The 16,401-nt window shown below is 33.4% G+C and overlaps 1 protein-coding gene across 3 annotated transcripts in view; it reads right to left on the reverse strand.

Moving 5' to 3' along the window:
- Window positions 1-7,015: 7,015 nt before the first annotated feature.
- Window positions 7,016-16,401, reverse strand: part of LOC134855116 (splicing factor 3B subunit 1-like) — a 602,997-nt gene continuing 593,611 nt past the window's right edge. For all 3 annotated transcript variants that reach the window (XM_063871518.1, XM_063871519.1, XM_063871520.1), the window contains 4 exons: window positions 13,493-13,668; window positions 9,308-9,580; window positions 8,482-8,698; window positions 7,016-8,088 (listed from right to left, as the gene is read on the reverse strand). In XM_063871518.1, the coding sequence (XP_063727588.1) occupies window positions 7,930-8,088; window positions 8,482-8,698; window positions 9,308-9,580; window positions 13,493-13,668 (825 nt within the window). In that variant the 3' untranslated portion in view covers window positions 7,016-7,929. The remainder of the gene's footprint in view (window positions 8,089-8,481; window positions 8,699-9,307; window positions 9,581-13,492; window positions 13,669-16,401) is intronic.

Raw genomic sequence — 16,401 nt, forward strand, 5'->3', positions numbered from 1 at the left:
AAGAACTAAATTGCACTGTAGAATGTTCTAGATATCAATGTGACCTCAGCTATAAAAAAATCATCTTTAATAAACAGAGAAACGAAATCTCACCAGAAAAAAACTCAAAAAAAACATATTAACCCAACCCCACCAGAAAGGAAACCTTCAGCAAAAAAAATTATGCAAAAATTTAAATTAGATTAACAGCAATTCATTACAACTGGCAATGTATTTTAGATCATTAAATAATAAGTAACTAGAATGTGTCTTACTAACAGCATGGTGATCAATTTCTAACATAGAATCTTTTAGAAAAAAATTAAATTATTTTCAAACTTACAGAAATGCATAGTTGTTACCCAGATCGGTTTTGAAAATACAACATTCGTGGAAAGCTTAAGCACGATTTGGACGATCTGTTTGTCTATGTTACCAAATCTGGAGGTCAGAGAATATCAGCATAACAAGAAGCAAAGATTATTAACAAATAAGATAGATATGCAGAGCTGCAGAGCTGAGTAATCAGCAAAAAAATTATATCTACTGAAAAAAAACCCAGAAACTTCATGTTATAACTATTTTTGGAATAATTCGATTGGAATACTTTCATTATAATGCTGAATTTTCAAAAATAAAAAACCTATTTCAATAACATCATAGATAAACATCAATTGAAACATGCCAAATTAACTATAAATGGTTAATCAAAAACTTTATGCTGATTTTAGGTTTTTTTCCAGAATAGAACAAAAAATCAATTTTAGAAATCGGTATCGAACTCATTTTTTATATAAACGTATTTAACTTCCGCCACTGTTAATTCACTTACAATGAAAAAATGATGAAGGCTACTGAAGGCACAGCATAAAAGAAATTAAAAATTTTCAGACTTCAAGTACCCCAAAATATTACCGCTAATTCATCGTTGACTAAATTTCCAGACTTGCAGAAACCAGTTTTAAATTTTTCAAATTTTTGTTCGGAAGAATTCATTTTTTCCCCCGCACCAATGTGTATTCCTTTGAGCAACATTGAATTAGTGTTTATTTTGACAAGCAATTGCAGATGAGGAAGAAGGGCTAAAGTGCACGGTAGTTTATTCTAGTTATCGACATTACCTCAGCTCTTAATATATCAGCTTTAATATAGAGGGAAACAATGAGCCACCAAAAAAGAAACACTCAGCAAGAAGCAAAAATTGAAATAAGAAAAATAGCAACTCAACACAATTGTGCATTTCATTTTCAACGATAAACTAATTAGTTACAAGAAAAATGTGTCTGATTAACAGCATGCAAATCAGAATCTAACATAAAGAATTTTATAAACTTTTTACTTCAAACTTTTAGTTTTGCATCTTCTCTGTTCATTTCAGCTTACAAATTAAAACTTTTGAAAAAAAAGGTGTGCGTATATACTGTAACTGCTTATCATAATTTTTTAAGCGTGACAAGATGAAAAGTTAATCAACCTTTAAGCTAGATGTGAAGAGCTGTAGAGCTAAATAATCAGCAAAAAACGGTAGCTACTGAAAAAAACTATAAACATCATGCTTTAACTATGTTTTCGAACGTTTTGATCTGATAACCTGCCCCCATAATGTTAAGCTCCCATAAAAACATAAACTCAATAAAATCATAGAAGAAACGTCATATTAACAAGGCCAAACTAACTATAATAGATTAATTGAAAACTTAGTGGTGATTTTAGCACTTCTTCAGAGTGCAACTTTTTGTTCCATTGAAAAACATGAAACTGTTTGTTTTTAATTTGACGAGTAATCGTTAAGGGGAAAAAAGCTAAGTTGAATTATACTTTGCTCTACTCATCAATGGGACTTCAGTTGTTGATACATCAGCCCGAATCTATCAAAAAATTTGAATCAGCAGTAAAAAGATCAAAACTAAAAGAAACCCTCCTGCAAAAAAAAATACTTTAAAAAAATTGCATGCAAAAATGAAATGAAACCAGCATTTCAATGAAGCTGTGCATTGCTTCCTAAATGATGAAATAATTAATAACAAAAACTTTCGATTTTTTTTAGCAGAATGATAATCAGACTCTAACGTGAAAATTTTTATAAATTACAAAGTTTTGCAAATTCTTAGAACTGCATCGTTTTTGCCATTTCAACTTTCAATTGATTACATTCGTAAGTAGCTTTATGTTTGTCTATAGACCTGCCCATTACAAATTTTTCTTGAAAGATCTGTTTGTCTAATTTACAGATTCTGAACCTCCAAGAATTTTAGCGTAATACGATCGAATTTCGAATTTTTATCAAAATTTAAGCTAGTATGTATACATGGGAAGAATCATGCTTACTCACTTAATTAACTGCAAATTGTTCTTCCAGTCACAGCCATTAATAATGCATCAGAAATGAATAATAAAAAATATATACTCCGTAAAGCCTCAAGATATTGGAGATTATTGACGCAGTTTTTTGAAATGAGGCTTTCTACCATACTTATCATGAACAACTCTTGACTCATCTCGAAATTTATTGTTTTTTAAAATGAAATTAGAGAAATAGAAGCTCCTAAAAGCTTCATTTAGTTGAGCAATCATTAGAAAATACTTAATCTCTAATGATTGCTCAACTAAATGAAGCTTTTAGGAGCTATGAAGAAACCTGAGGCAAACCAATGCGCAAACAAAAAAATCAAATTTTTTTACGAAGTTAAGATTTATATGCACTAGAACAAGAAGATTCATGGACTGAACAATGAAACAAAAATTTCAATAATATAATTTTTTTTTCAATGGTTACATTGAAACAAATACGTTAATCAATATTTTTTCAATTTGCACAAATTGTGCAGCAAAATGAGCTAATTGAGAAAACACAGTCCAAGCCTGTCCTTTACAAAAACCGGAGCATTGAATTGTGAGGAAAAAAACTAAAATCTAAAAAACCTATTCTTGATTTAACAATCTTACATAGGTAAGACAAAAAACATTATTCATAACAATGTTTTTGTTCAATCATGACATTTTTAAACGATCCATTCTAAGTGCCCTATTGAAAAGACAAGCTGAAAGCTTAGAAAACAGATGATTCAAAGAAACAACAAAAAATAAGTTAAAAAAATTGTATATGACAACACTTTTTGACGGATGAGGTAGCCTGTTTTGAATAAACTTTTTTCCACAACAGACAATTTTTTCCCATTATGCCTCACTATAATGAAGGTTAAATTTGCCAAAGGGCAGTAATGTGAAAAAAAAAATCTTGCCACCCCTTCTAGAAATCAATTTTTTTTTGCCACAAACAAATTTGGAAAAAGCAAATTATATATTTGTATTTCAACAAATGGAGGGAAATGTTTACCACATAAGCACGCAAAAAAGTGAAACTGCTTTTTTGGTATTTTTTTCAGCGGGGTAGTTGATTTCAAGTTTGGTTGAGCAAAAACTAACGAAGTAGCGAAACAAACGACCAAGAGGAAATTGCATGGAAATTTAAACACAAAACTGATAAATTAATTCAAATAAATTTGTATTTCGAATGAAGTGGCTCAGTGGCAATGATGATAAAACAGCAGAAAAATTTCTCAGCTTTTGTACTGACGAAACAAATGAAGTATAAGAAACAAAAAAAAAACAAAAATGAGCAAATTTAGCTGAAAAAAAATCAATATTTATTTAAAAATGACTTTTCAATCAAACCAAAAAATTTTTCAAAATTTTCAGTTTTCACTAGCTTGCTTAAATTTGAACTGAAAAATCATTTCTTAATTCGCTGCAATCCCAGTTAAAAAATATACTTCATAAATATTTGTTTCAATAAAAGAAGAAATAATTTAGAAATTTCTAAAAATGACATAATTAAAAATAAAAAAGGTTCCAGTTTTTGCGATCAAATGCGGTACCCGTTTTTTCCTGAAAAAATGATGAAAAACAAGTCATACTCCAATATAAAATTCTTCTAAGCTTCGCGGTAAAAAAACAAGGTCCATCGGTTGCAATGCAAGAAGCTCAGAATATTGCGCTTAAAATGTTTGATGCCAAAAACTTTGAAAATTAAGCGAGATTAACAATTTGTTTTAACACTCTTATTATGGTTTCTGTTGTTTCTTCAGTCCTGACAGCCCCTTGGGAATTAGAAAAACTGCTCAAGTATTCCAAAAACAGAGAAGCGGAGGCTTATACCTCAAGAAAACAGCATTGTAAGCTAGCAGACAGGGAAAGAAAGGAGAGGGACTGATTCCGAAAAAAAATTAAAAAAAAATAACTTTCGAGCGGCAACTGAGCCGACTAAATTTGGTAATTTCTCGTAGAGACGAAAACAAAATTTATTATAAATAAACTACTGTAAAATTCTATTCAAACTTTTAAGCATTTTGCGCGGTCTAAAGAGGAGCATAAAAATTTTAGTTCTCATGAACTAACCCAAAACTAGATCACCGAGACAATAACAAATTAGCCGAGATCATTTGGGCCGATTTTTACCAAAAAACATTAAACAAACGAAAATGTACAAAGTGAAGGCTAGTAAAATAACACATTATATGAGTAAATCTCACTAATCGCAATTACCAATTAAACTTTGTAAAAGCTAAGTTAGCTAAACCTAAGCAGAAAAATAATCGCCAACTTTTTTTCGAAACGGAATATTTCCTGTTTAGAAACGTCAGGCCTTGGCCACGTTCAAACCCAGGAACTTTACCGTCTGAGGCGTTTTCGTTACTTTTAAAATATGAGTGCCGGAGAATCCAAGAAATTGGATTTCATTATGAACCAAGATACTGAGTGATACTGTTAAACAAGAAGGCAACCTAAAAAAATTGTTCCAATTTGATAACGCTCGCCCATCAAAAGCGTAGTTAAGACTCATAATTAATCACATATTCAACACTGATGCAAAACAAAAGCCAACAACGGCAAAGCATCTTTAAAGGCAAAAAAAATACTACAAAAATCAACATTAAAAAACATTGAATATAGAAGGATTCGATCCTCTTCCAGAGCTTACTAGTAGATTGACCTTCAAGTTGATCCCCGTCTTCTCAATCTTTGGAGACACTCCATGGTATTGAATACCATTTAGCAAGGAATTTGTTTATACAAAACGGAGAAAACATAAAACACTATTTAGCCAAGTTGACAATTTAATACCTTGTTGCTTCTGCTTTAATCAACTCTTATTTCGGATTTTAACAGTTCAGAGATATTGAATTTGAGAACAAATTTCATGCAACTTAGCTTGAAGAAACGTGATCAAGTAGAATACCAAAAGCATTTGCTTGTAGAAAAAAAAGTTAAATCAATTAGTAGGATTGGCTTTGATACTTTTCCCTGATTTTCTGAACAAAAATCCTTTCGCGCAGTTGTTAGGAACAATAGGTTTAAATAATTCAATTTGGAATCTTAACTACGTTTGAACGAGTTTTTTTCATGATAAAAAAAAACAACGGAAGATGAGCAATTAGATGTGGTTTATATTGGAAAGGAATACCCAACAGCGGTACTAGAGTCTTTGAATTCAAGGAAAATGAAAACTAAAATTTCTTTCTTAGGTTTTTTTTGAAACACCAAGGGAACAAATAGAACAGACGTTTTCAATTTTAATTATTTTACACAAAAACGATGCTGCACTTCGCAAATACAAGCCACAAAACGCCAAGCAGTGGCGTTAAAACGGTGAATGAAAAAATTTTCACAAAATATAGACACTGAAAATGAATTAAAAATGCCCACTAAGAGAACCAAATCAAACTTTGAGCATTCAAGTCGACAGCCCTACACAACTGTGCTTCTGACGCTTGAAGGACAAAACATTAGCCACTCACAAGACTGCAAAGACATGGTAGTAAACCACCAACACTACCCAGAAGAAAAGCCATCAAATTAGCACTATATTATGCGATATAGGTTTAAAAATGAAGACATGTAAGATAACACAGTTCACGCAAGACTCTCCATAAAATTCAAACTATTGTGAGAAAGGGATTTTTTTTTCAATTGAAATAAAGTTCTGACTTTTCAGCTTTTTTTCCGCGATTTGCAATCTTGCTATTGCAGGGTTGCTATTTTAGGGTGTAATTTGTCTTCAAGTAAAATTGAACTGAACACGAAATATTAACACAGAGGCGAAGCGGAGCTTCGTATCACTTGCGATACCGAAAAAATAGCATTGCAAGCTAGCAGACAGCTAAGGAAAGGAGAGTCATTAAGTCCAAAGAGAACGGAAAATTGTCGAAGCAATCACAACTAAAGATCTCGAAATTGCTGTCTGGAATGAAGTTCTAGTGGCAAAAAAAACACGCCAATAACACATTTGATAGCCTTCATTGAAAATTCAAAAGCAATTATCAAGCAAAATAAAAAATGTGCTCATGAAAAAATGAGAACTATAAACTCTTTTCTGAGATTTAAAACGTTTTGTGCGATCCGGAGGAAAGCACACTATGGTTTTCTCGAACGACGCAAAATAAGGTAGATAAGCCGATAAATTTTAAGCTGAAATCGTTAAATCTGAAAAATTAAAGCTAAAAAAAAGATATGAAGTCAAGAGTAGTAGAATTACAAATTGCAGGAGTATGTGAAAACATGAAAAACAACTACAATGAAAACTGCATGCAGCAAAAACGATCTGGCAACTAAGCCGACAAAACATTAGCAAACAAACAATAAACCGATAATTTTCGTAAAACTCTATATTTCCCGTTTGAAAAAAAAACAGGGCCTGGTCCGATTCGAACCTCTGACCTTTGCTGTAGGAAACGTATTCGTTACCTCCATACTGAGTGTGCTAGAGACGATTAGAAATTTGAATTTATTATAAACCAAGGTACATTGTCATTCAATCGGTTCTGTTAAACAAGTTGTTTAATCCGAAAAAGTCTATATTCCGATTTGATTACGGTTATCGCAAGCGTAATCAAAAGCTGTAATGCGAAAAAATTATTAACAGGACAACACTTTTAAGGGAAAAAAGGAACGCGAAACACGATATAAATAAGTTTCTACGCCGTCTCGATCTAAAACTCCAACCACCGATTGCTTAATAAGGTTTCATTATTCCAAGTAACATTCAAAACATATTATCTTGAGTTCATCTGCTTTGAATTGACAATTTACAAGATCAGTTGACTCTAATCTCACTGTGATTCATTATCAGATGAAAATATAGGGCTATGAAATGCAATCAGGGTGAACACACAAGCACGAAAAAATGATTAGCATTTAGTTTCTAAGTTTTTGCAATCTTAGCAACTTTTTGGGATTTTGAAGCTAAAGAAACCGAATTTAAGCCTTCGGAAAACATTTTGAGACTATAAAAACATCCAATTATTTGTTCACCCTGTTTATTATATGCAACACTAAATCAAGAACTACAGAAAATCGGCATTTTATTTCAGAATAAAACTCAATAACTCTTTTCTCGTTCGAACTGCTTGATGCAACGAGAATTCGAACCCATAAAAATGACAATGAAAATTAACATATTTCAGAAAATGTACAGAGGCAATGATTTAATATTTGCGCTGCATCAAAGTTTTACTATCAAGTTTTGTCAGAAGAATATCCTAAAAAAGCCAATAAAAAAGAGCAGATCATATATTCACGACACTTCCTATTTTTTTTTCATTGTCAGCTTGTTCTGAGCCAATCCAATTTGTCTTCTCGCTTTTAACTTGCCTCATTTATATTTCCCATAACATGACTTATATATTCTAACACGAATTCATCAAGTCAAATCTTCAACTTCAATAACGAGCAAAACAGTCAATATCTTCATTTATCTCATCTACATTCAATTTTTCTACGTAAAAAGAGTTTATCTGAAAGGTCGTCTGCATTGCTTTGAATCATCGCCATCATCTTGTTTGAGTTTTTTTAGTCTGGTCTGAAACGTAGAGCTGATGCTATATTCGAGGAGGGAGGAGGACAAGGGGGAGAGGAGTATTGTGGCTACTGAGTATTGTGAGGTGAGGTCATCTACAGGAAATAGTAGAGATGGTGTCTGGAGTATGTGTTCTTGTCGTCATCTGGCACTCTGGGGAATCCAGCCACCAGTGCATCCTGTCCTCCAATGTAGAGTGTGTTGTATATCCTCCAGTACACATCGCGCACTTTCCTCGCGGGATGGAACAGTCCCTGAAAACATTCACATTATAACTTTACAATATTTCTATTACTTCGATAGCCGCTTTCATATACCACAGAATTTGTTTCAACAAAACAAGGAAAAACAGTGGAAAAAAAACAACAAAAAAACACGAGAAAACGACGAAAAAAACAACAAGAAAGTGGGGACTGACTCATATCATGATTTGGGGGCGCGTACTCACGCAATGTCAATTTAAAACAAAAAGGAAGCTATCAACTTTACTTGGCCTAACGAGGTTGTAAAATAGACGTTTACTCGGGTCTTTTTTTCTCGAAACATCATGGTGAAATTTAATAGATTTGTTTTTATACCAACTGATGGCCTCCTAAACTGCAGTCGATTTTGTTAACTGTTATCTATAAAATCTTAGGCTACATTACCTGTAAAGTGTACTGCAGTATCTTGTTCACTCCTAGTGACACCCTCAGTCCCTCAATTGCTCCTATGACTGCCTGCACCACGTGGGGACTGGTCTCGAATATATTGGGCCACATCAGATTCAGCAGGTGGGTGAGGGCGTCCTCACACCCAAACCCATTCACTCCTAATGCCAGGTGCTGAATGGTGGCTGAGGCTATCTGTCGATGCACCAGGTCTCTAAACAGATTTCAAACGTAATGATTAACAATTATTGCCACGTGCTGATCTATTTAATGCAGCATATGTAATCCTGTGTTGTGTTTCAGTGGGGCTTAATGTAATCCAATCAATTCTGTATCAATCTTTTCGCCAGGGCTCTTAACAACATCAAGACGCCATTTCAAAACTAATGATTCTGTTAGAAGTAGGCTTTCTTTAGTGCTGAGAGAAAATTTTGGATCTGCCCCAATGTTCACCTTGCGCTCATTTATCCGATCTTGGCGCATTTTCAAAATCAAGCAGAAGCAATAACTAATTTTATCCACTGAGACCATTTATCAGCCTTTTACAACACGGACTATGCAGCCTCTAAATTGAGCATTACCTCTTCAAAATCATGTAAAAATGAAATGGACTTTTTAGAGATGAAGGATCTTTTTAGTACATGAATTTGTTCAAATATATCAAAAATATTGACAAAATTTGACAGACGGCCACACTCGAAACCACAATTACCAGCATTGACGTATTTGATGTCTATTCCCCCAAAACAATAAACGCCTCAAACAATCAACTCAAGTGCTTAAAATTAATAACTCCTCGAAACCTTTAAAAAAAACAACTCACCTCTCCATGAGTGCATCTTCCAAAAGAGGCGTGACCGCATAAATATAATCCTTGGCCATCTCCCCGATATACTCAAACATGAAGGACAAGGACTTCAGCACTCCATTCTGCACATTCAACTCTGGCACTCTGTATTCATTCATCAGTGCAGGCAGTACTGTGAAGGGGGAGCATGTCTCACTCACTATGGCTATGGCCACTGTAGTGCACACTCTGTTCTGTCGCTCTTGTACTTTCAGATTGTTCAGCAGAGTTGCAAGCACGTCGTGTGGTCTAGAAGCATAGCATGAATTCATTTTTCCGAAAGCTTATATTAACTACAAAGTCGGTTGCTGTCTAATAAGCACAGGAGGTTCCAAAAACGAGAAAAAAAGATACCAAAATTCAGATATGCGCTGGAATCAAACCACTGACCTCGAGATTCAACGTCACACGTCTGCTGATACCACTTTATAACGATTAAACACTATGGGCCTAGCTAAAACTGGAAGTATTTGTTTGATAATATTTTCAACAAGGTACTGAAGCGAAAACTAACCAAATTTTCAGAAAGAGAAAAAAAAAAGAATTTTGCTGTCTATCGAAATGAAAGTTCGTTCTTTTCGAGATAATTCAAAGTTTCGGTCACAGTTTCAAAAAACGGACTTTTCCTAAATTTAACCTACAAAAGATTGATGGAGAAGATTGCTAGCACCTGTTCTTTCGATTGAACCATATCTTTCAGATTTGGCAGGGTATTTTTCGACAAAAGCCTCCGAAAAAAAATCAAATGAGACCTTCTTAAGATCCAAAACAAAGGTCCGTCAAAAAATTAGGGCGCAGCTGCTTATAAAGAGATTTCGAGTAGCTTTCGAGATAACCAAACAATTTCCAGAAACGAACAAAATTTCAAAAAATGGACTTTAGCTAAAACCAACATTTCTTTTAAAACAGTTAAAGCCTAGCCGCTACGAAGAGAAAAATTCTAGCACATGCTCTTTCGATTGCACCTATTATATTCGATTTGGTAGTGTAGTTTTTGTGAAAATTCAGAAAAATTCCAAAACGGGCAAAAATTCAAAAATAGTGTCTTTCCTAAGGCAATAACTTGTTTCATCAAAAAAATATAGGGCGACACCACTTGTGCAGTTTAGATTTACAAAACTTAATCTTTTAAGCGAACCCTTAAAAACGTGCAAAACAAACAGCTTCAGAAAAATGCGCCACATGCCGGAATCGAACCCCTGACTTAGATATTATGAATATCACGTCCTCACATCTGCGCCATGGTCTCTTGCCAAAACACTAGCCACCAACAAAGCACAAAAAACCTAATGCTAAAAAAATGCCAATGGTATGATGCAAGGTCACCAGTTCGAGTTTCTATTTGCGTGTTGGGTAAGAAAATGAGAAGATTCATAAAAAAAACTGCACTATCTAGCTCTGATGGGTAAATAAGACAAGGTTCAGCTAACCAAATTCTCGTTAATTTTTCACCAGGAACTGCAAAAATTTTAAACTAGAAAACATCAACAAAAATATATTTATATCAAACTACCAATGGAAAAGAAAAGTACGCTTCTATTAAAAGGACGTCAAGAAATATATGTTTATACTAATTATGAAAACTCAGCAACCTCATTTTAATTCATTGTTTAGCCCAACTCATTGCAGTGCCGTGTTTAATTATCTGCACAAACTTTAGAGAAATTTGCAGATGTAAGTTGATCTTCGACAATGAAAAAAAAACTGCAAATCGTCCTGCAAAAATCACATCGAGCAATTACAGACCGTTTCTCGAGCAATTACAGACCGTTTCTCGAGCTTTCAGTTTTTATACATTTGAGGAAAGTTTTCATTTTATTTGTTAAAACAAAGCCAACAGACAGCTGGAAAGAATCATGAACGCAAGAAAACCGAACAAAAACTGACTGTCTATTGAAAAAACTTAAGCTTTCGAGTTTCAAAGAAATATTTATATGGCATTACTGCTCTTTGAAATTCAAAATAATTTATCATAGACCATTTTTTAATAATTTTTTAGCTTTATAAAAAAATGGTCTATGATGAATTGATTTTTAATTTCAAAGAGCCTCAAGGCCAAATAATTTTTTCTTTGAATTTCAAAATTCAAAAAAACTGTCAGGTTTCGTTCGGTTTCCTTGCTTTCATGACTCTTCCCCAACTGTCTGTTGGCTATATTTTACACAGAGACAAAGCTACGCTTCGCAAACAATTGCTAGAAAACGACAAAAATATTATGAGTCTTACACGCCAATCACTAAGCCACGGACACTTGATTGGTGCCAAACACCAGCCACAAACAAAGCAGAGAACAGGTGCTATGCAGTTTCCAATGATACAGTAAAACTTCAAATAACTTCTGAATAAATAGTACAGACAGTTACCTCAAATTCGAGAAACGGCCTTCAACTGCTCGAGGCGAGTTTTTCAGGACGATTCACACTTTTCTAGCAAAATTCTATACCTCTTCTTTTAAAAAAAAATAACTTTCATCTGCAAATTGGAGTCCCAGCTAAATAAATTTTCGTATTGATCCATTTACTTCGCTGAGAAATCTTAAAAATAAAATTCCACTTTCGAAACTTGCAGTCGATCAAGTTTTTTGCTTTTCGATAGTTGAGTTTGCCTTCCTTTTAACAAAAGAAATGAAGTGAACTGAAAAAAAAATCAGAAGTCAAAAATCACAATTGAGGGTGAAAAATGCAACTTTTCCTGGAAAAACAGAAAAAATAACCATGAGCTATATAGGAGTACTCACTACGCTCATTGCTCTTAAAAAGTCAAAGCTATGATATATGTTATTGAAACCTGACTATGCATCGAACTTTGTTGAAGGCTACATTCGCTTTTAAGTGTAAATTCGAAAACATATATATCCCAATAATTTCACAGAGGCAAAGCGGCATTTCGCAAACGCAAAAAAAAATAAAAATATAAAAAACTACATCGACAAACGTATGTCTCCAATGATGTTCAATTTAAGGAAAACAAGTCGAAAAAAAGAAAACCAAGCGTCAAATTGTTATCGGAATAAAAAACAACCGTTACAAAGTTCCTCCTCACTTCTAGTGGTCGGAAAAAAAGCTTTGAAAAATAAATAAATTACCTCTAGGGGATTGAACTTCCGACTTAGAGTTGGAGTATATGCAAATTTTGTCGAAAAAAGTGAACTCGTAGCATAAAACAAGCGTAGCATAAACAATGACTCTCAAAGAAGGCTGCACAAAGTTTTGGTTCATGTGTTGAACATTATTATAAGCAGCCTTTTCAAACATTTGACTGCAGTAAAAAGAAATTTACATTGACAAGAAAGCATGAATTATCGGATCGTTGTCCATATTGAGTAGCTTTGTATTTACGCAGCTTTTCTTCATTTGGGATTTGGCAACAAATTCTGAGTTGTATTTCAGTTTTATGAATTAACATCCAAAACTGACGTTATCTTAACTCTAGTCTGGATGCACAAAAATATTTAAAAAAAACAAATGGTTCCTCTCATATTTTCACCTGCTAAATTAATGTCAGACCTCATCATTTATTCCAGTAACTCTTCCTATTTGTTTCTGTCTTTTTGTCTACTCATGAGATTGGTAAGAACGAACACCTTGATGGCAGAAAAAAACTCATAATCACCCTCATACAAAAATGTTCACAATTTAAAATCCAAAATTCCAAATCCTCTTCTTTTACATCGAATTAACTTTCATCTGCAAATTGGAGTCCCAGCTAAATAAACTTTCGTATTGATCCATTTATTTTGCTGAGAAATCTGAAAATTAAAATCCACTTTCGAAACTAGCAGTCGATCACGTTTTTTTGCTGTTCCATAGTGGAGTCTGACTTCCTTCCAACAAAGGAAATGAAGTTCACTAAACAAACCCAAAAATCAAAAATCAAACCCCAAAAAAATGAGCGTGAACAAATTTTTAATACCTTTTCCTGAAAAAAAAACAAAAAAAATCACAAAAACCTATATAAGAGTATTCACTACATTTGTGGCTCTTAATCAGCTAGCTATGAACAATCCTTGGTCATGCTCTTTTCGACAAAAGCCGCATACAAATAACAAAAATACAGCTTCACCAAGCAGTTTTTTTTGTATCGATGGATGACTATCATTCACTGGAGTCAGGCCGTAAGGAGAAAGAGCCCTGCTTTGGTACAGTGTGACTAAATACTCACCCGATGGCCTTGGCGATGTATCCGAATGTGTTCACACTGGCCCGTCTGATGCTCTTCTTATGTGCCTTGAGCAACTCCAGCAGTTCGAAGCATATCCTCATCCACTCCCTCGCACTAACGTACTCCGATCCCCTGTCTGCGATACGACCCACAAGGTCTATACAGTTCTCTTGCACCTGAAACACACGAGTAAAAATAAAAGTCACACACGATTAGATGTGGCAACGATTTATAGCTAATGGCTAATAGTTGGCAAAACATCCTTTTCGGTAACAGAATCTAAACGAAGTTTATACACCCATTAATTCTCATTTTGATGTCGCAAAACAAAATTTTCAAACATTTCAGCACGTATAAAACGCGCCAAAGATATTAAAAAGGTTCCGTTTTTATGGTCGATTAATTTGCTCGAGGTATACAGTGCTGATTTAAATTAACCGGACAAAACGAGCTTAACTTTAAATTTAAAACGCGTTTTTCTCAATTTGGTTTGAGTTTAGCTGAAAACTTGTGAATACAAAACTTGCTTAAAATTTTAGCAGAATTAATATGGTGCAATTTGTTTTGCGAATTTCGGGCTCAAAATTTTACCCCAAAAATGGGTCATTTTGGCTTTTCTTAGTTAATCAAAAATTACGCCAAAAATACCCAGTCAATCACGGACATAAATATATCAACGTGAGCCCCTTACGTAGCCCAACAAACTTTGAGAAAGGTATATTCTCCAAAACATTGTATAATTTAATTTATTTTTGTTTGATTGACAAAAAAGGTAGTTTTTACTACATAAAATACTAACTTTTTATTTAAAAACAATTTTTGAACAACTTGCAATTCATTTTTGAGAATTTACCCTTCTTAAAGTTTCTTGGACTACGTAAGGCGCTCTCTTTGATATAATTATGTCTGTGATCGACTGGGTATTTTTGGCGTAATTTTTGATTAACTAAGAAAAGCCAAAATGACCTATTTTTGGGGTAAAATTTTGAGCCCGAAATTCGCTAAACAAATTAAACCATATTAATTCTGCTAAAATTTTAAGTATGTTTTGTCTTCATAAGTTTTCAGCTAAACTCAAACCAAATTGAGAAAAACGCGTTTTAAATTTCAAGTTTAACGCGTTTTGTCCGGTTAATTTAAATCAGCACTGTAGCTTTTAACAAAATTATCGGTCAACGTCTAAAATAATTCTGACCTTGAGACAGTGAAATGCAGTTGTAAACACAACCGAATTTTCAAAATTGCATTAAAACTGTAGAAAGAGCATACCAAAATGATTGCGCTTTTCACAGAGGTCAGTTTTTTTGAACATAAATTGAAGCCCCTAACTTCCCTACAAAATTCATTCAGCAGCAACCTGACATGCAATTTTTCAATAGGTAAGAACACATAAAACGCCCAGAAAAGCAGTTCTTTTGAATTTCAGATTGAAGGTCAGAATTATTTCAAAAATTTAAGACGTCCGATAAATTGTGTAAAGCTATACAAATATACAGTGCTGATTTAAAGCATCCGGACAAAACTTCAATTTTCAAACACGTTTTTCTCAAATTGGGTTAAGACTAGACAAAAAAAGAAGAGAACAAAAGTTGCTAAGAATTTCATCAGAATTAATATGGTGCAATGGTTTCTCCGAAATTCTCATCCAAAATTTTACCCCAAAAATGGGTCATTTTGGCCTTTTTCATTGAATCAAGAATTACGCTGAAAATACTTTGTTAATTGATGAAGATTATATATTGCAAGAAGCCTATTACACAGCCCAACAAAGTTCTAGAATAGCTAAATCTCCCAAAGTTTGAGTAAATTGTTTAGAACTTAATTTTAAGCAAAGTTTTTGGGTTTTATATTTAAAAATCTCGTTTCTTGATTATCAAGAAAGAATATTTTCTCTTATACAAGTTTTTGAAGATTTAATCCTCCTACAACTTTGTTGGGCTGAGTAAGAGGCTTCTTGTGATTTTATATTCCTCATCAATTAACAAAGTAGTTTCAGCGTAACTTTTGATTACTTGAAAAAAAACCAAGATGATTCATTTTTGGGGTAAAATTTTGGCAGAGAATTCCGGAGAAAAAATTGCACCATATTAACTCTGATGAAAATCTAAGTAAATTTTGTTCTCTTCACTTTTTGTTTAATCTTAACCCAATTTGAGAAAAACTTGTTTAAAAATTCAAATTTTGTTCATTTTGTCCGGATAATTTAAATCAACACTGTATACTTTTAACTAATTTATTGGACAACGCTTTAAATTCTCAAAATAGCATTTGAACTTAATGAATTCTCAAAAGAGCAAGAGACATGTCAAATAGCGTTTCTTTTTAGAGAAGTCTGTTTTGAAAAACTTCAAGGCCACTTCTTCAAAAAAAATTACTCAAGAATGATCTGCCATGCAATTTTTGAGCAAAAAGTTTGGGCCACCGACAAAAAAGGCAAACGCGAAAAATCAAAGAGAAAACTTTCAATTAGATTCAGCTTGAAGATCAGAATTACTTCAAAAAATTAAGACTTTGTCCAACAAAATTATTCTAAACTATATTGCATTAACTATAGATTTAACAATAAGCAACATAACATTATGATTGCAAGCAAAATTAAACTGGGAGCAGAGCTATTCGGAAAGGAAGTTGTTTTTTGATAGTTTCGCAGCTTGAGAAGCCTTTCGGTGTTTTCAGGTACCAAAAACTAGCTGCCCAGTATAATTCAAAACTTCCTGAATCACGTTTGAAATGCACTTTCGCTAAAATTATCTGCGCCAGATTCAATTTTCAAATAAGTTTTCGCCGAAAAGTAGCTTTATTAATAAAACTTTTGAAGGGAGAATTGCAAAAAGAAGAAACAGTCCAAACTTAAGGGCATATAATTTTGATTTTTCGGATAACATTGAGACATGAATTCTGTATGAAAA

This window comes from Symsagittifera roscoffensis, chromosome 10, assembly GCF_963678635.1.
Source record: "Symsagittifera roscoffensis chromosome 10, txSymRosc1.1, whole genome shotgun sequence".
NCBI lineage: Eukaryota > Metazoa > Xenacoelomorpha > Acoela > Convolutidae > Symsagittifera > Symsagittifera roscoffensis.